Source organism: Chrysochloris asiatica, unplaced genomic scaffold (assembly GCF_000296735.1).
Source record: "Chrysochloris asiatica unplaced genomic scaffold, ChrAsi1.0 scaffold00004, whole genome shotgun sequence".
Lineage (NCBI taxonomy): Eukaryota > Metazoa > Chordata > Mammalia > Afrosoricida > Chrysochloridae > Chrysochloris > Chrysochloris asiatica.
Window position 1 is genome coordinate 814,030 of NW_006408522.1, and position 20,325 is coordinate 834,354.

Here is a 20,325-nt window from a genome sequence, read left to right on the forward strand (position 1 = left end):
TTAAACAACCAAAGAGCGCACTCTGCAAGTCAGCCTCCTGGCCACCAGTACTCAGCACCCTCTCTTTCCATGAGTCTAGAGTCCTCAGCTGCCCCCTGTCTCCATGTCCTCATCTCTGCCTCCATCTGTGGTGTTGCTGCTTCTCTGGATTGGGTCGCACATTTTGATTGTGCTCTGTTCTCTTGATGGTCCTAGGGTCCTCTGTTCCTGGACTGTAAGAATAACTACTGCAAATACTTTTTTAAAAATAAGCAACATAAAAGATGACTATATACACGGACCTCAACAGATGGAATACACAGATATGAAATTGACTACATCTGTGGAAAGAGACAGTGGAAAAGCTCCATATCATCAGCCAACACAAGGCTAGGGGCAGACTGTGGGACAGATCATTAATTGCTGCTGTGCAAGTCCAGGATGAAGATGAAGAAAATTAAAACAAGTCCAACAGAGCCAAAATATGACCTTGAAAATATCCCACTTGAATTTAGAGACCATCTCAGGAACAGATTTTATGTACTAGACACTAATGACCATAGAACAGAAGAGCTGTGAGACTACATCAAGAACATCGTAAAGGAAGAAAGCAAAAAGGTCATTAAATAGAGAAGAGGGAAGGAAAAGATCAAAATGGATGTCAGAAGAGACTCTGAAACTTGCTTTCCAGCTTAGAAATGCTAAAGCAAATAAATGGAAGAAATGAGGAGCTAAAGAGCTAAACAGAAAATTTCAAAGGGCAGCTCGAGAAAACAAAGTCAAGTATTATAATGAAATGTGTGAAGAGATGGAGTTAGAAAACCAAAGGGAAGAACATGCTCAGCATTTCTCAAGATGAAAGAAATGAAGAAATCATTCAAGCCTCAATTTGCAATAGTGAAGGATTCTATGGGCAAAATATTTAATGAAGCAGAACACATCAAAAGAAAATGGAAGGAATACAGAGTTACTGTAACAAAAACAAATAGTGATGTTCAACCATTTCAAGAGATAGCATATGATTCAAAGCCAGTGGTATTGAAGGAAGAAGCCCAAGGTACACTGAAGGCACTGGCAAAGAACAAGTCTCCGGGAATTGATGGACTACAAATAAAAAACTTTCAACAAATCAATACAGCAATGGAAGTACTCACTCATCTATGCCAGGAAATTTGGAAGATAGCTACCTGGTCAACTGATTGGAAGAGATCCATATTTGTGCACATTCCAAAGAAAGTAACCAAATAGAATGCGGAAATCATCTAACAATAACATTAATAGCACATGCAAGTAAAATTTTGCTAACGATAATTTAAAAAATGGCTACAAAATTACATTGATGGAACTGTCAGAGGTTCAAGCCAGATTCAGATGAGGATGCGGAATGAGGGATATCATTGCTGATGTCAGATGGATCTTGGCTGAAAGTAGAGAACACCAGAAAGATGGTTGTTGTTGGTGGTGGTGTGCCATGGAGTTGGTTCCCACTCATAATAACGCTGCACAGGGTTTCCGAAATTGTAAATCTTTGCGGGAGCAGAAAGCCTCGTCATTCTCCTGCAGCAAACCAATCTGTGTTGGAAGAAGTGCAGCCAGAATGCTCCTTGGAAGTCAGGATGTTCAGACTTCGTCTCTCATACTTTGGACATACTATCAGGAGGGACCATTCTCTGGAGAAGGATATCATGTTTGGTAGAGTGGAGGGTCAGAGAAAAAGAGGAAGACCCCCAACAGATGGATTCGCACAGTGGCAGCAGAAATGGGCTCAAATATAGCATGACTGTGAGGTTGGCCCAGGACCGGGCAGTGTTTCATCTGTTGTGCATAGGGTCTCTATGAGTCGGTACTGACTCAATGGTATTTAACAACAACAACAACCAAAAAAGTACAGATGCTACTAGATGTTATAGTAATCTCCCCCAGTTCTGACAGGTCTTTCCTCAGTCTTCATACCCGCTGCCCACATTATTTTAATGAGTGAACTCATAGTGCATCTGAAATGTCAATGGTTAGTAGTTCAACACATAATGATGCTTTCTATGTAGAGTATGCAATCAGTTTATCTGGCAACGGATAGACAACTTTGGTGTGTCCCATTTGTGAATGCGTTGTTGTTAATTGCCATCGAGTATGTTCCAACTCATAGCAACTCTGTATGGGGTTTCTGAGGTTGTAAATCTTTAGGCAGCAGAAAGCCCCATCTTTTTTCCCCTGGAACTTGAACCGCCAACCTTGTGTTTATCAGTCCTGTGCTTATCCTACAGAGCCACCATGCTACCAAGTGACTGGAAAGACTTATCATTATTAGTAGTAAATCCAGGGCTATTAGTTGTAAAATATAAGTCCTCAAAATTGCATAGACTGTTAGGTATTAAAATGTTGGTCCTTTAACATAAAGAACTTAAGTTCCTGTTAAAATGTAGACAAATTAATTTCCTTTCATCTTTTGGAGTGACTTATGCTAGAACACCGCCTTCATGGTTCCATCCACGTAGTTCTCCAAAGCTCTTGTTTAGGGATGGGCTTCCACTCAGATTTCATTCCACTCATTAAAAATCAATACAAGTGAATATACATAATACAGAGTCCTGGTGTGGCATTGTGGGTTAATGTGCCAGATTACAAAGTCACTTTGAACCATAAGGTTGATGGTTCAAGCTCACCAGTTGCTCCTCGGAAATCCTATACAGTTGCAATGGGCCAGGAACTGACTCGATGGCACTTCACAACAACAACAACAACACACACACACACACACACACATATATATATATATATATAATGTTGCTCATTAGGAGCCGTGAGATATGGTAAATCAACCCAAATTCTCCTGAGGGGGTGAAAAATCATGGCATAACAAGGGATGTTGGTGTTGTTAAGTGCCAATGAGTCGGCTCTGAGTCAGTGACCATGAGGAGCGACTGGTGGGTTTGAATCATTAACCTTGCATTATCCTACAGTGCCACACCAGGAATACCAATGTGGAAATCTGAAAATGGGGGTTCTATTCTGGTATGGCTCTGCAGGATAATGCACTGGGTCTCAAGGTTTATTTGAACCTCAAGGTTGGCAGTTCAAACTTATCAGCCACTTCTTGAAAACTCTATACAGGATTGCTATGAGTCAGAACCAACTCGAGGGCACTTAACAACATTCTAAAGTGTGTCCCTAACTAGATTTGTGACCTCCAATCTTTCTCTACCTTGGTGTCTTGCATACAAAAAGATGAAAAGGGAACTGTAGACGTTATAAATTCACCTACTTGATGGTACCACCGGATCACTGCAATTAGGCTTTCAGGAGTAGCTCAACTAAGTCTGAAAGTTACACTGGGATATTGATTTCCTACAGTCCAACTACTAGTCTAATCAGTAAAGCTGTTAAATTTGCAATATTTCACTGATGAGTACCAGCGCGTTGCAAGTTATAAAATTTCCAATTTAATTTTACTGCATCCCTGAAGCCGTAGTAATTAGAAGACACACTCACAGTGAAGATGTTTACAGCTTCAGGGGTGATAATTTTGAACCTGTCCTGCAGGTCACTTCTGGCTTCAAGGTTCCCCGATTTGACAGCTGCCTGTAGACTCAGGATCTTACTGTAATACAGCAGTAACTCGTCACCCATATAATGGGAGCAGATGTAGATGACGCTGACATTGTCATCTAAGACAACAGGCACAATGTTAATTACTGGAAAAAAGGTAAACCACATCATGAACCCTGGCCCCAAAGTGATGTTGAACAGTGTATACAATCCAGAGCATATCTGAAAGCCACGCTAAAGATAAGTTGGATTGGCTTTGTACAAATCTTAGCAATTTAACTGGCTTTCCTGCACTTTAGCATTTCTCTAACAAAAAAAGATAAATAACATCGCCAGCAACAAAATAGACAGAGTGATTCCTTCAGAGGGAGGCCTGTGAGGTACGGCGGAAGTGCACTTCCAAATCATAGGATTTAGCTACACAACTCCCATTAACATCAAGGGGAATTGCATTCTGCTTTAAAAATTTATCCCATTAACTTCAGCAAATTATAAAACACAGCGATTAACTTCAGAAAGCTGATGAAACTGCAATTTCTTATTCTGCCTGGACTTGACAGGGCCAATTCACAGAATGTCCTGTCTAAACAAACGGCACGATTATGACCACAGCAGTGATCACTTTAGGAGACCAACCTTTTCCCTGCTTCATTCCCAAAGAGGCTTGCATTCTTAAAGAGCACATCTAGGGATTCTTGGCTTAAAGGAAACACTCCCTCTTAATATAACTGTTGTCCATTTAAAGATGTGCTTCTGACTAAGTACCTACACAGAAATCCAAACGCAATAGTGATAAGAGACTGCCTGGGCGCTGTGGGTTAATGCGCAAGACTGCAAGGTCCTTTGAATCGCAACATCGGAGGTTCAAACTCACCAGCCGCTCCTCGGAAACCGTATACAGCGTCGCTATGGGTCGGAACCGATTCGACGGCACTTAACAACAACAACAGCACCTCATGCTGCAGATCTTTTAAAGAAATATGGACTCATTCATTCATTCATTCAAATAATAGTTGACTGAGCAGTACAATGAAAGCACTTGATGAGACAGGAAGAGAAGTATAGCTATCAAAGTAACTTAAGACGCTGCCTTCAAATAACAAGCATTGCACATGCGCAAACAGCTTAGAGACTCGGGGAATAGTGCGCACAGTGAAATCTGCAGACTGGGTACTTAGAGAAGGTTACAGGAGGAATGCAGGAAAATGATTTCTGGGTCAGGTAGGACAGGGAAGGCAGCTTTGTTCAATTTGGTGTAATATACAAACCATGCCACGTCCTGTCCAGTCAATTTCGAATCAGAGACCCTATATAACTGCCCACCAAGCTTCCTAGGCCATACTCTTTACGGGAGCAGAGCTCCACGTTTTTTTTCCTATGGAGCAGCTGGTGGTTTTGAACTGCTGATCTTTAGGTTATCTGCCTAACTTAACCATGGTGCCACCAAGACTGGCTATATTCTGGATCAGCTGCCTCGGAACTCTAGACACATTATTCAGCCTTATTTAACCACATTATTTAACCCTTCAAAGCATTCCTTTCTTCATCTGTAAAATGGGAATAAGACTACCTCTGTGCAGAGTTTTAAGGAGCCCTGGTGGCACTGTAGGATAAGCACTGTACTGCTAGCTACAAGGTCCGCAGTTCAAACCCATCAGCCATTCCACGGGAGAAAGATGAGGCTGTCTGTGGCTGTAAAGATTTGCAGGCTTGAAAACACTATATATAGAGTTGCTTTGATTTTGTTGTGCTGTTATTAAGTGTCGCTGAGTCAGTTCTGACTCATATTGACCCTGTCTAGGGTTTCTGAGGCTGTAAATCTTTGCAGGAGCAGAAAGCCTTACTGTTGTTGTTGTTAAGTGCCGTCGAGTTGGTTCTGACTCATAGTAATCCTGTATAGGGTTTCTAAGAAGTGGCTGGTGAGTATGAACTGCCAACTTTGAGGTACAAACCGAACTTGCAGTTGAATACTTATCCTACAGTGCCACACCACAACTCCAGAAAGCCTCATGTAGTTGTTAAGTGCTGTCAAGTTAGGTCCAACACACAGGGTTTTCGAGGAACGGTTGATAAACTTGAACAGCCGACCTTGCAGTTCAAATGGACCTTGCAGTCTAGTGCATTAACCCGCAGCAACACACCAGGACTCCAGAACAGATTAAATAACAGCACATATGTAAAGCACATGATACAGAGTCTGGCACAAGAAATGGTCCAGGTTTCTGAATCTGCTCTGTGGCCCACCCCAACTAGGCCAGCCAACAGTGGTTCTTATCCTGCCCTTGCCCTGGGTTTTTAATCAGTGCCTCAAGATTTCACAGGACTAAGTGTATCCTCTATTGTTTCAGAAATATTTATCTGGACTCTCCAACTTCCTTAAAGGCAAGGAACAAATCCTATGCCCTTTCTTACATTCCCTTGAGCCCTGGAGCAGTGCAGAAAACATCCGAGTCACTCCCGAAGTACTTGTGGGTTGGCTGAAGGAATTCGGAAGGGTGGAGAAAATCACAAAGTGGAAAGACTTACATACTTACAGATTCACAGCTTGCAGGGGAAAGCCCGACCTCTGGGAGTAGGCATTTTGGGGCCAGAGGCAATGCCATTGGGATCTATCCTGTCTTGGGCTCAGAGTCGTTGTTGTTGTTAAGTGCCATTGAGTTGGGTTGGGTTTCCGAGGAGCGACTGGTGACCTTGAACCACTGACCTTGCAGTTCAAATGGCTTTGCAGTCTGGCGCATTAACCCACAGCGCCACATTGGGCTCGAAAATGTAAATACTTAAAGGACTCCTATTAAATTTTGAGGGAGTCCTGGTGTGGCGCTATGAGATAAAGCACTAGACTGCAAAGCCAGTTTGAACCACAAGGTTGGCGGTTTAAACTCGCCAGCCGCTCCTTGGGAACGCTATACAGGGTCATTATGAGTCGGAACCGACTCAAGGGCACTTAACAACAACAACAACAACAACTAAACTTTGAAAGTAAATTGCCACATAAACCTCAAATTAACTGAGGAGATAGTAGTTAAATAACTTGTTCCAAATTGTTGAATGACTGCATCAGTTATCCCAAATCTTGTGTTTTCAATCTCTTACCAAACTAGTGGTTTTAAAAACCAGACTACTAGTATTTTTTAGAAGTATAAAAGAGCCAGGCACAAAAACAAACAACAACAATGACTTACAGGCACTGTAGCAAAAGAAAAAGGGATTTTTCTTGGGCAGAAATTTCTAGGTTAGAAATGATACCAAAGCATGTTGCCACGCTTCACCTATCCTGTTTTATTTCTGGCAGAAGAATACATATTACTAACACTAATATCAGGCTTAGCATGGCTTGATCATGAAGTTACCAATGTTCAACATTAATTGACAGGAAATTTTGGAAATGAATTAATAAGAAGATGAAATTTGCTCTGATCGCTGGAATCTGTTGTAAAGAAATTCTTTGGGGGTGGTTTGTATGAAGGGCACTTAAAAAGCTAAAGAAAAATATTAGCTCAAATAAATTAGTCAACATTAGTCATTTTCTTGCTTAACTCGTCTAGAACTTGAAACCAACCACTAGCTTTGAGGTTTCCAACTGATACCCTTGTCTGCACAGCCTTATCAATGTGATCAGATTATCTTGTTTCTCCAACTAAGCAGAAAAAACAATACTCTTTAATAGACATTAACTGAATTTTTTTTTTTAAAAAAGATAATCATCTGTTCTCTCAAAATTCGATTTTTTCTAGTTTTTTTTTTTCATCTTTTATTTCCCAAGTCGTTTTGTTTTGGTTTGCTTTGTTTCTTTTATCTGCTATTTCTAAATGTCCATCACCCTTCTTGAAAAGCTTTCGTACTTGAATTGTTATTACCAGTGTGAGAGTGTAGCAAGAAACGGCATTTAGTTCAGAATCTCTCCGCAATTTTTACTTCAGTAAAACTTTCCACGGCAGGTATTCACAGGCTGAATTATTGAATTATTTAAAATAGAAGCCTGATATTTTCAAGTTTTTTTCCAATAATGCGCCTCTTTTGTAAAAAAAAAATTCTTTGGTGATGGCTGCTACTATATATAGAAGGGTATATAAAAAGTTGAAAGAAAAAAATTAATTCAAATAAATTAGAGCAAATTCTGCCCCTCTGCTGCACTTCAGTGGTTTCCATCCAGTCAGGTTTTTAGTTGAACTAGCTCAGCACAAACAAATCAATCTCAAGTCATTAAATTTTTTTTTTTTTTTTTTTGTAATGCTGAAAAACAATATTAGTGCCTAGATAATAGATTAAAGCAATTATACTATTATTATTTTAGGACACTGTAAATTTCTAGTACTGATGTATTTCTGTTACCAAATGGCATTTATAAAATAATAATGATGCTGAAATATATATGAATCAAGTAAAGTATGCCATTCCAGGGAGCCAGCTAAGTTGGTCTTTGATAATTTAAAATTCTCCCTTGTTTTGCTTAAATAAGGGCCAAAGCAATTATATTTTAACAAAACAAAGAGCTTCTTCTTTAGTAACTACTAGAAACCTTGTTTTGGTTTAACCTTGAATATTTGGCCAGTACCCTCAAAAGTGACTCAATGTTTTTGTTTAGCCTTTGCAACTTATATTCTTTACCTATAACCTGAATCCTGGAGTCAAACACTATTAACCAAAGCCCCCAAATTCATGCAGCCTTTTCTCCTAGCCTCAGATTGGTAGCTGATTTAGAACTGATCAAACTAGTATCAGAACTTGCCTTTCACAAAGATGTATCTTTCACTCAGTTAAGGTTGTATTTTGAAGAATTCCCTCCACAGAGCCACCTTTTGTTTTCTAATAATTAGATGATATGTGTTTAAATAAACAACAACATTTAAATAAAATCTGCTCTGGAAAATTGCTTTTCGTTTCCCTCTTTTCTTGCAGTGAAAAGAGAATGCTTCATTTCTGATACCACCTTCCACTCATTCCCCAGATAATATAATAAACATTATCAATACAAATAGAATGTTCTGATCAAACTCACTGCAAGATCCAGTAAATGGAGATGATTCGGGGCTATGTAGGAGAGAAATTCTTATGCAAACCTTTAGTAAAGAGAATTTAGAAAATTATCCAAGTAAATTGGTTAAAATGCCAATTGTTTTTCAAGTTGGCATCATTGTAAAATCTGTTCTTTGAAACAAAACATTCAATGGTCCTGCAAGTCAATTAATTATCCAAGCTTTTTCCTTGTAGAGAAAGCGTGCATGAAAGAATTCGTCTGTGCATTGTATTTTTCAGTGCAAAAACCAAAACACAGACCTCCAAAGCATTTTAGTAACACCCACTAGTAAGTACCCCTGAGTCATGTGTGTACAAGTATTACTGTACCGAAGATGTCACACAGCCTTCCCAGTTGCATGTTCTGCTGAGTGTCGAAATCAGCAATGTGTTCTCGCACGGACTTGGAATACCCTAAAAAGCAAACAAGGTGTCAAACCCCAGAAAAAACAAGTCATTATAACATAAAGGGCGCACTAGAATTTCAAAGAGTCACAGTATACATTTTAAGAATTTCTGTGAAGCTGAAGCAATACTATTCCTCAGAACGAGGTCCTGGCTTTTCAGAACACTAAGGATTTCCTGGAAGATGTGCTAAGCAGTATATGCCGCAACAGAGAGGTTAGTGTGTTTTGTTTTTTTTCAATAATGCCAGTGTAGCTGCTGAGGATCAGGGTTAGAAAAACAAGGGGAAATTTTCTGACTTCTAACATGAATGCACAAAATGGCATGGAAAAAATATTATGCTCAGATCCAAGGAAATTAATTGCTTCATTCATATTTTTATTTCACATGTTTCTTTCTTTCTTCTTCTTCTTCTTCTAACCTTTCTGGTCTTTTCAACTTAAACTTCCTATGTGGTATTTTGAAGTAGTACCCCAGAATTATTCTAAACAGAGACTGATTTCAGGAATACAGAGTTACATACTTCTAAATACAAATGCCCTGGTAGCATGGGTTATGGACATGGTGGGCTGCTAACTGCAAGGTCAGCAGTTTGAATCCACCAGCTGCTCCTTGAGAGAAAGATGAGTCAGCTCCCATAATGAGTTACAGCCTCAGAAAACCTATATAGGGTCACTCTGAGTCATAACCGACTCAGTGGCACACAGCAGCACATATCAAAGACATAGGCTTCTGCTTACAGTCCAGAGATCTTTTAACCTTCCAAGGGCAAGACAGGTTAATTCAGGTACTTCGTCAGTATTAATTTAAGTCCTACAAAGTGTGTTTATTTACTCTGAAAACAGCACAGAAGGAAAATTCGTATATATTATTATCGTTCAAACATCTTTCACAATGGAAACAGCAGTAACACTTTCGGCTGATATTTAGAGCTTTCAAAAAGGAAAGGAAAAAAAAAGAAAAAAGTGGATCAAAACGTGAACTTAAAAGGCATGCATATTCATGAGCAAGCATAATTGCTTATATGAAATTCAGCAATTGTAGGTGCAATTTTTTTTTTTTTTTAATAAAATTGCTTTTCACATTTTGAAGAGATGCTTCAATGCCTCCTTGTGGTTAGTGAGTCCAAACACATGTTTCAAGTTAAAATGCTATAGATAAAGTGGTTTTATATACTACATCTGTGAGTGGTGACACACATTTCCTTCTCAGCATAAGGAAAACTATAGTAATTCAGCAAACAGGGCTTCAGATCAAATGAACTCTGATAATTGGCTCTTTGCTTTGATGTCAGTGTTTAAACACTAGACGACGTCTGGAAATTAAATGAATTTACAATTCATCTAAAAGTCTCTCTTTAACTTGATGCACATGAACTTAAGAACCAAAGAGGTGGAAGGACAAATGGGTTGTTTGAATTATTTTAGAAAATTATTAATTTCTCAGATAATTTATGGAGCCATCCCATATATATATGACAGTGAAAACAGACAGCTACAATTTCAATGCCATGATTGCGATATCATAACTCCTGGAAACCTGCATATATACAATTCTATCTAAAGTCAGAGGAATGTTCAGTAAGATGTGTTGAGAGTAATATGGATCAAGACTATAAGAAGACAGGAAAAATGTCTAAAGAATAAAGTATGATTAAGAAGATGTCTGAGACCATTCCATGGCCGCCTTTCCTTTCAAAAGTAAAGATAAAAGGCAGTGTGAAATGTCTCATTAAAATGATGTCCAATTGAAAATAAAAAAAGACTTCTGAGCCCTGTTAATGCAAATGCAGCATGTGACTGAGTGAACAAGATTATGCTTCTAATCAAGTACTTGAGGTCAGTTTTCCAACAAATTATTTGGTATCTCCATGAGCACTGTTCAAGGATGCATATAAAATGTCTACTTAGAATTATGATATGTCTGGTTGCCCAGTTAACCCTACCAATATACCCATTAAAAATAATTGAATGTTAACCATCTCACAGCATCTTTGCAAGAGGATAACACGAAGTAACAGATGTGAAAACATTTTGTAAACTGTAAAGTGCTGTATGTTGTTGTTGTTGAGAGCTGTTGAGTCGGTTCTGGTTCATAGCGACTCTGTGTAGGGTTTTCCAAGGAGCAGCTGGTGAATTTGAACCACGGACCTTGTAGTTTAAATGGACGTTACAATCTAGTGCTTATCCTACATTGTAATGTTATGAGGTATGTGCACTTCCAAAGCATATAACAACAAAAACAACAAATTCTGTCAGAAAGAAAAGACCATTCTAGGTGGATAAAATACATGGTCACTATCAAAGCAGAAGTTTGGAGTCAGATTTTTAAAGTTAGTTTTAATCTTTTTTTATACATCCAAAAGATGCATGTGTTGAGACCTAGGTGAAAATAATTCATAAATGCTGAGAGCATCAGGGAATTATCAACAAGGATATTATAATAGTCTGGATGTGATGCTGTAGGACCAGCTCTGGGCTGTGAACCACAAAAGTGGGCAGTTCAAACCCACCAGCTGCCTCCTCGGAAACTCTATACAGGGTCGCTATGAGTCAGAACATCAACAAAGTTTGGCAGATATGCCTGGTATCAGAGACATCACACTCTGAATGTAATCTACAAAGATAAGATTATCTCATGGGTCAGATAGTAATACTGGGACAGTTCTCTGTGTGTGTGTGTGTTTGCGTTTTATCTATAGGGATAGTTCTATGTGTGTGTGTTTCTGCTTTATATGTATTTATTTAGAGACTTCGGAGATTTGTATCAGTTTCTCAAACAAGTGTACAGGGAATTTTTGATAAATTACATTTTAATCTGATCCATAATTTTGCATGGTGGATCCTTAGTCACAGTACTGAGTAGCTAGAGTTTGTGACTCTCCTGAGTTGAATAGTGTTTCTTTTTTCTTTTTTTTTTTTTAACTTTTTATTGTTAATTGGAGCCCTGATGTAGTGTTGTGGGATAAGCACTGGACTGCTAACCACAAGGTCATCCGAAGTAAAAACCCACCAGCCGCTCTTGGAAACCCTAAACAGAGTTGCTATGAGTTGAAACCAATTTGACAGCACTTAACAACAATATTGTGAGTTGAGCAATGTAACATCATTTATTCCGCTTCATCCTGTGATTCTTTTTTCCATTCCACCATTTTTCCCAATCCTGAATTGTGTCCTTCTGTAAATGCTGCCCTTTTGATCTTGAATGGTTGATCATTCCCTGGTGTGCATACCTCACTAGTGTTGGCATGTCCCCTATAGTGCTATCTGCTACTTGGCTCAAAATTGAGCCATAAGGGAGATCTGAAGGGTGGCTGCAGACCATAGTTCCTCAAATCCCTTCCTGAGAGTCCATCTACCTCAATCCTGTCATGTAACAGATGAGGAAACTCAGTAAATGCCTTGCCTCTTGTTTAGAATCACATAAACCCACAAATTATTATATAAATCAGATAATACATTGGTCCCATAAAATCAGAAGGCAAGATTCTGCAAGTATAAGCAGTAGAGAACTCCAGAACAAACAAAAACAGTCATTTTTTCTTTTGTTATGGGAGGCATAATAGTGGCCCCCAAAGATGTCCATGGTCTAATCCTTATAACCTATGAATATGTTCGATTATGTGGCAAATGGGAAGGAAAGGTTGCAAATGGAATTAAGGTTGCTAATTAAGTTGATTGAAGACGTGGAGATTATCATGGATTATTCAGATAATGACAAAGGTCCTTAGCAGGGAGACAGAAGAGTAAGGGTTAAGAGCAAGATGTGACTATGTGTAGAGAGATGTACCACTGCTGGTTTTGATGATGGAGGAGGGAATATGGGTAGCTTCTAGCAGGAAAGAGCAAGAAAATGAGATCTGCCCAACAGCTTCCACAAAAGAAATGCAACCCTGCTGACTGACATCTTGATTTTAGCCCACTTAGGATGTCTGAATTACAGACAGACTGTAAGATAATAAATGTGTGCTGTTTTAAGTCACATTTGTGGTCATTTGCTACAGCAGTGATAGAAAACACACAAATACAATTGTCTAGCTCTCTCACTTCCACTAAGTCCCCCCACCAATAATACTCTGTTCTTCTTTCATCACTGAAGGGTGCCAAAGGCTCTGATGCATAATAAGAACTCATAGGTATGACGCCTTAGGATAAGTACTGGATCACAATGTCAGCAGTTCAGACTCACCAGCTGCTCCTCAGAAACCCTATACAGGGTTGCTGTGAGTTGGAACTGACTCGATGGCACTTAACAACAACAAAATAAAGCACTCAATAAATACCATTGTTGGTACTGTTATTTTTTCTTCTAACCTCAGCTAAGCTAGATGGAAATTCTCAAAGGGAACTTTACTTAAATGTAGGAATATGAGTATTCTTATAAACATAAAACTTTTTGAGCTATAGTGTATGTACAATACAAATCACCATTAGGTGCCCGCTCATCTTTTCTAAGAAGGTCCTTGGCCTCCCCTTACTCATTCTCTTGCACCCATTTTTTCCACTATGCTTTTTCTCATTTTGTCATTGGCTTGTTTACTTGTTTGTTGAATGTCTGTCCTCTCACCAACACCTCTCCACTATTGCAATCAGACTATAAAGCGCCATTTGAGTAGGAACAAAATGAATGAAATGTGTCTGAAAACTCTACTCAAAGAATCTGTCTTTAAAATTCTTAGCCCTTTCTTCCACATGTTTTCATCTTCTCTTCTCCCTTCCCAAACGCTTCTAAAATTGGTTTTCCTGATCTGGAGAACTCAGGATTTCAAAGAAGGATATGTGGGAGTTGCTTATTTAAGGTCCTCAGGAGCACACAATTAAACTGCTCTGGGTCAGAGGTGCATTCTCTTCACCTGCAAACTGTCCCTAGTCTTATGGAGTGTTCTGTTTTCTTTCTTAAATGATTAGCTGCCAAATATGATTGCTTCCACTTTTCAACAAAGAATGGTACCTGAGCGCTGCCACTCTGAGGTTATCCAGCTACATTTGATTCCCTGTTGAAACAAGGATGTTTATCCAAGGTCACTGGTAATCCTGTCTCCAACTTCATTCTACCTTTGTCTATTTCCCGCCATCTCCTCACTCCCATAGCCAGTCTTATCAGATGATGCTAGTTGCCTCGATAGATCTCTGATGGGAGTGGCTTTTCCTTCATGGAAACCACAGAACTCAAGAACATGAACAAGGCAGTTAGTGAATAAACCTCCTTGGAACTGGTGTGTGCCCTTAGGATGGACCCCGATTATTCAAATGGATTCACATGCTCTTGACCAGTCTGCTCATTCATTACCCTGTGGTTTGTTTACTCTTGGTTTCTTTGGTACCTAAGTCCTATTCCTTGATAATGCTATGGTGTTAACTTCTGGTTACTAAATACTTGTCATTCATTTGATCACCCTGGCCTGATATGGTAGATGCTTCAGTTTGATGATCTGAAACAGTTATTCCCAACCTTTTTCCCATTTTGAAACACTTTATGAGTGATGTTCAGATGAGCTACATATGTGTAGAGGCACACAGAGGGTTACAGTAGCAGCAGTAGTAAGTTTACCTCGATCCCTCCTGCTCAAGGGAGTCTACTGGTGCAAGCTGAGCAAGTGACATTATTATAGGAGTGATTTGAATGCTCCAATTCATAACAAAAAGTTAACTGGACAACTTTGGTACTGTAAGGATAAAAATGTAGCAGGGGTGGGGGTTTGCCATACTTCACAAATAATTATATATCAGCATATTCCAAAAATCTGGTGGTGGTGGTAGTGTGCTGTGGAGTTGGTTCCGACTTATAGTGACCCTGTATAGGGTTTCCAAGCTCTCGTAGCATAGTGGTTACGAATTGGGCTGCTATCCTCATGGCCAGCAGTTTGAAACTACCAGCTGTTCCGTGGGAGAAAGATGAAGCTTTCTGCGCCTGTAAAGATTTACAACCTCGGAAACCCTGTACAGGCTCGCTATGAGTCGGAACTGACTCCATGACACATAACCACCAACCACCACCAAATCTTTAAGGGAGCAGAAAGCCTCATCTTTCTCTCATGGAGCAGGTGGTACTTTCAGACTGCTGACCTTAAGGTTAGCAGCCCAACTTGCAACCACTATGCTCCTTGTAGAAAGTTGCAATTTAGGTATTATATTTATACCCAGTTTTTAGTTACTTGTGCAATTGTAAAAGCATAAGATATTGAGAGATCAAGGAAGTAGAACTCCAAGAGACAGCATGAAAGAGGTCTATCTGGTTATTTACATAGTATTTCAGGTATCAGTTCAATTAAAATAAAATGGATAGTTGTTTTGGGGGAATTAGGGAATTTTACAAGGTTGTCTAAAACATAGTTGTTGTTAAGTGCCGTCGAGTCAGTTCCAACTCATAGCAACCCCATAGAATTTCTGAGGAGCCGGTGATGGGCTTGAACTGCCGATCTTGTGTTTCACAGCCCAGTGCTTATCCTATAGTGCCACACCAGGAGTCCTATAAAACATAGTAGGCACTCAAACATTTGTTACATGTTGAAAACATTCTCAAATCAAACAAAATCAAATGGATTCTGCTGTGGTTCTGAAAGCCTCCGTTTCTAACGGGTGAGAACTTGAAGAGTTCTTGAACCACTTGACACAACATTGCATTTAACCCAAGTTAGGGATTCTTAAACTGCGGTCTTGGGATACAAGACCCTTTCAGGTGATCTGCGAGATCAAATTATTTTCAAAGGAATACCAAGACATTGTCTTTGTTCAATCTTATTGAAATTGAATATTCGATCTCACAGGTTACAAAATACAAAAAGTTTACTGATATGACTTCCTATTCCCTATCGCAACTAACATTTCACAGAACGATCAGTTGTCTAGTTTTGGTGTAGAATATCAAAGAAGAATCTTCTAAATGATCTGAAAACTCATCCATGTTGAGTTGATTCTGACTAAAGGCAGCACCATGTGTTCCAGAGTATTATTATTCCACAAGGTTTTCATGGCTGAAATCTTTGCAGATCGCCAGGCCTTTCTTCCTTGCCACCACTGGGTGGGTTTGAACCACCAACCTTTAGGCTTGTGATTGAGTGAAAACTGCTTGTACTACCCAGGGACCCTAAAGGTTTTCAAATACTTTTTTCTTTTTCCTATCTGTGTTGGGCTGGATTTCCTTCAGATGCTTCAGTCAAAACAATATATTGTAACTGATTGAACATAGAAACAGTATGAAAATCCAAATGTGTTCTACTACGCCAGATACTACAAAGATTTGAAAACTTGTAAAACAATGTCACTGCTCTTACTTTTTGTTTGTTTGTGTAGGAAAATACAAATATAAAGTACTCTAAAGAAAACATTTTAAAAAATACAAATATAAAATTTTAGATAAAATAAGTTTTAGGTAATATTAATAGTGGGTTTATTACTATCATTTCAAAATAAATTCATAAATATTTTTTAAATTGATGAGTTTTCATTTCTAACACAAATATCAGTAGGTATAGTTCACCTAAACCACAGCTTTTTAGTCTCCTGAATCAGTTTTAAGGGTATTAAGTGGCCCTGAGACAAACAGAAGTTTAAGAACCACTAAACAGAACTTTTAATATTTTTTATGAGAATGACAGTGTATGTAATATTGCTCTTTAGAGTATGTCTAACATTAGTCAATTTCATGGCAAGCCAACGAGCTGGTGTCATTTTACATCCAGTTTAGTACTGTTTCTGTATTTCATTGTACAGCATCAGAGCGCAGGATCAACTACCTAATTTATCATGATGGGGTCACAGGGCCAGCTCTGTGAATGCCAGTGAATGAGCATCCATTTGGACTATTTGGATAAGTACAACCAGGCTTGATTTTAGTTTGGGCTATGAAGAAATTTGAAAGTTTAAGTTTCAATTCTTAAATCTTTGTTCCTGAAAGATCTGGATATTATGGAAAATTCTGCCGGAAGGTACTTTTGGGTCCTAAAGATCTAATGTGGTAACACTATCCATAAACTATGGATGTCACGATATTACTTGCCAAAATCTACTATGAAGACTGTGAGAATTTGAAGGAGCTCTGGTATTGTAGTCGTTACGGATCGGGCTGCGAACCGCAAGGTCAGCTGTTCGAAACTACCAGCTGCTCCAAGGGAGAAAGATGAGGCTTTCTGCTCTGTAAAGATTTACAGCCTTGGAAACTCTGTACAGGGTCGCTATGATTCGGAACCGACTCCACGGCACATAACCACCACCTGATTTCCCAGGTCTGAGGTGGAAAGAATAGAGTATATTTTGTCCATGAGTTGTCAACTCAAAAAAGGAAAAAAGTACCAGTGTGCTTGGAGGCATAGTAAAAATGTGATTTTAGATATAGTACTTTTGGCTTCAGTCTTCCACTCTGCTCTGTTGACAAATGGAATTAAACACAACTTCTCATCTTCTGGGGAAGATCTGAAGTACAGTCAGGAAGCAACTGGCCCCCGAGTGTTTGGGGTTTTCTCAGTCCTTGGATGTCCAGTTGTACACAAAAATTTTCTTCTTTGATGGCAAGACTTAGCTATTTTGTCAGGAGGGCCCAGCCGCTGAGGAAGACAGCAGGCTTGGTAAAGTAGCAGCAGGTCAGTGAGAAAGGAGGAAGGCCCCCAATGAGATGGACTGACATAGTAACAACAGCAATAGGCTGAAACATAACAAGTGTGAGGATGGAGCAGGAGCAGGACCAGGCAGGCTTCATTCTGCTATGTACTTGGTTGCTATGATTCAGAACTGACTCCATGGCACCTAAGAACAACATCTTTTTTTTTTTTTTTTTTTTAAGGCTTTTGTGATAGTACAGACCTGTTGAAAAATGTTGCTTTTCTTGAACCTCCCAATGACAGGATCCTACATTTTATGGAATAGAATACACTCATTGTGCTAGCCTCAAAGTTAATTTGTTGAAATAATGTACAGAGGAAAAAGAGAATGATGCTGAGGTATATATGACATTTAAATCGATGAAATAAAAGACTACGTGAAGAGAAGAAAAAAATCCCACCTCGAAACAATATCACCTATTTTTTTTCTCTCCCTAAAGGACAAAGAGAATTGAGTGGGTGAACTAATTACTAGGGATTTAATTGGCTGGTCGCCGCCTCCTCTGTGTGCTGACAGCATTAGAACCCCATACTTGGCACATCTCATTTAATATCAGTATATTTAAAAACGCCACTGAGTTTAAGTGCAGCATCAAATGATGGGCTGTAATAAAGAAACACAGGGGTTAAAGTGGAGGCTAACGTGGCCAAAGAAACTGGAAGCAAAATTCCTGTTTAGGGTGTTGTAGGTTTTTTTTTTAAGACCTCTGATTTTTCTAGAGCAATAAGAATTTTTCGTCACAGTTCTTTCTTATTTGACTGATACATTTTGCTTAAAATAGATCCTAGTGTTCTATTCCTGCTATGAACCATGGTTGATTATTTTGTTATAATTATATTTCATTAATAAAAATGATAAAAACACATAATATCCAATGAAGAGATCAGCCTACATAAGGTAGAAAGCATAATATTTTATTATCTTATAAAATTATAAGGCCAACTGATTCCTTGGATGATTAGTCAACATCCCACCTATCCCGTGGGTTAAAAATAGCTGACGTTTTTTGTTATATGGAAGAATGTTACCTGAAATATATGAGTCAGTTCAGTTTCATAACTCCTCCTCTTGAAGAAGTTAAGCTGCAATGTGCAATTGTTTTAATATTCATATCATCATGCCATAGTTTGAAAAATACATTCTAAGTATTTAGTGGTCAAAAGCATTATTGAAAGGCCACCCTTTTTTGTGTCTGCCATCTTGAGGGATGCAATTATTCCGTGTCTGTACAACTAGAAGGAGCTCTTGCGGTGCTGTCGGTTAGGGTTAAGCATTGGCTGCTCACTATAAGGTTGGTGGTTCAAATCCACCAGCCGCTCCATGGGTAAAAGCTGAGGTTGTCTGCTCCCCCAAATGATTTGCAGTCTCAGAAATAATGAGTCAGAATTCCCTCAATGGCAGTAGGTTTGGTTGTTTTTTTGGGTGCTCAACTGTGCCAAAGAGACAATCAAAAGTCTACAGGAACAATTTATTATGTAGTTATCAGCAACTTGGCTTTCACTTTTGGGGTTCAAATCATTTAGTGCAGTCCCAATTGGCTAGTGACCTAGTGCAATTATTGCTAGGGCTAATTCTATAGCTGACTTGATTGTAAATCTCCTAAGGAAAGAGGAAAGAGGACAAAGCTACAACTTGTATTAAAGGTCTCCCTGAATTTTACCCAGTGTGGCACTGAAAGATTAGCACTTGACTGCTAGCCACAATGTGGGCGGTTCAAACCACCGGTTGCTCCTTGGAAACACTATACAGGGTGGCTACAAGTTACAACTCATTCGACAGTACTTAACATGAATGTTACAATCCTGTTAACTGAGTTTCCTTCTGCAAACAAAATCGCTACACTGAATAGATTTGTTTTCTCTTTTGCAATATATTTAGAGAAAAATTTACTTCAACTCACATCTACTTCAATTTTCTTGAGACAAAGAAGCCATTTTTGTCTAGCTAAAATCCTCCTGGAGTATTCCCAAGGGAAGCGGTACACAAGAAAACAGTACTTCACAATAGCTAAACAATCAAGCAAACAAAACCCAAGAAATGCATAATTTAAGAATTCTGTCTGTGGAATAGGTAACAAGATGACAGTTTAATGTTCTTTACATTTAATCTTCATAAGTCATTTTATAAAACGCAAACCACAACAGATAACTGATCAAAGTCCAAGTATTTATTCTCTATGAAAATGTATGACTGGGTTTTGCTGTTGTTGTAGTTAAGTGCTGTTGATTCGGTTCCAACTCATAGCCACCTTGTACAGGGTTTCTGAGGAGCAGCTGGTGAGTTTGAACCACCAACGTTGCAGTTATCCTGTAGCACTAATTGAGAAAAATACCTGAGTTTACCTTAATTCTTAGAGTGTACACAATTATCAGTTTTTCTTTAAAATGGGTATTATGCTATTGACAAACAAAAAACAATATAATAGTTGTTGTTGTGTGCCGTGGAGTCAGTTCCGACTCATAGCAACCCTGTACAGGGTTTCCGAGGCTGTAAATCTTTACAGGAGCAGAAAGCCTCATCTTTCTCCCGCGGAACAGCTGGTAGTTTCGAACTGCTGACCCTGAGGTTCACAGCCCGATTCGTAACCACTACGCAACAACAACAACAAACGCTACCAGAGTTCCTTAATATGATAGTTAGCCCTCCCTATTTACTATGCATTTGTTTAAATTGAGTACACGCAATCTTGGTGTGGCACTGTAGGATAAGCACTGGACAGAAATGTCCATTTGAACCATAGGTGGTGGTTCAAATACACCAACGGCTCCTTAGAAACCCTATT

At 39.0% G+C, this 20,325-nt stretch overlaps 1 protein-coding gene across 1 annotated transcript in view; it reads right to left on the reverse strand.

Moving 5' to 3' along the window:
* Positions 1 to 20,325, reverse strand: part of IQCH (IQ motif containing H) — a 188,320-nt gene that overhangs the window by 164,391 nt on the left and 3,604 nt on the right. Inside the window, exons 3-4 of the mRNA XM_006831840.1 lie at positions 8,872 to 8,955; positions 3,469 to 3,644 (exon numbers count right to left, since the gene is read on the reverse strand). Of these exons, the coding sequence (XP_006831903.1) occupies positions 3,469 to 3,644; positions 8,872 to 8,955 (260 nt within the window). The remainder of the gene's footprint in view (positions 1 to 3,468; positions 3,645 to 8,871; positions 8,956 to 20,325) is intronic.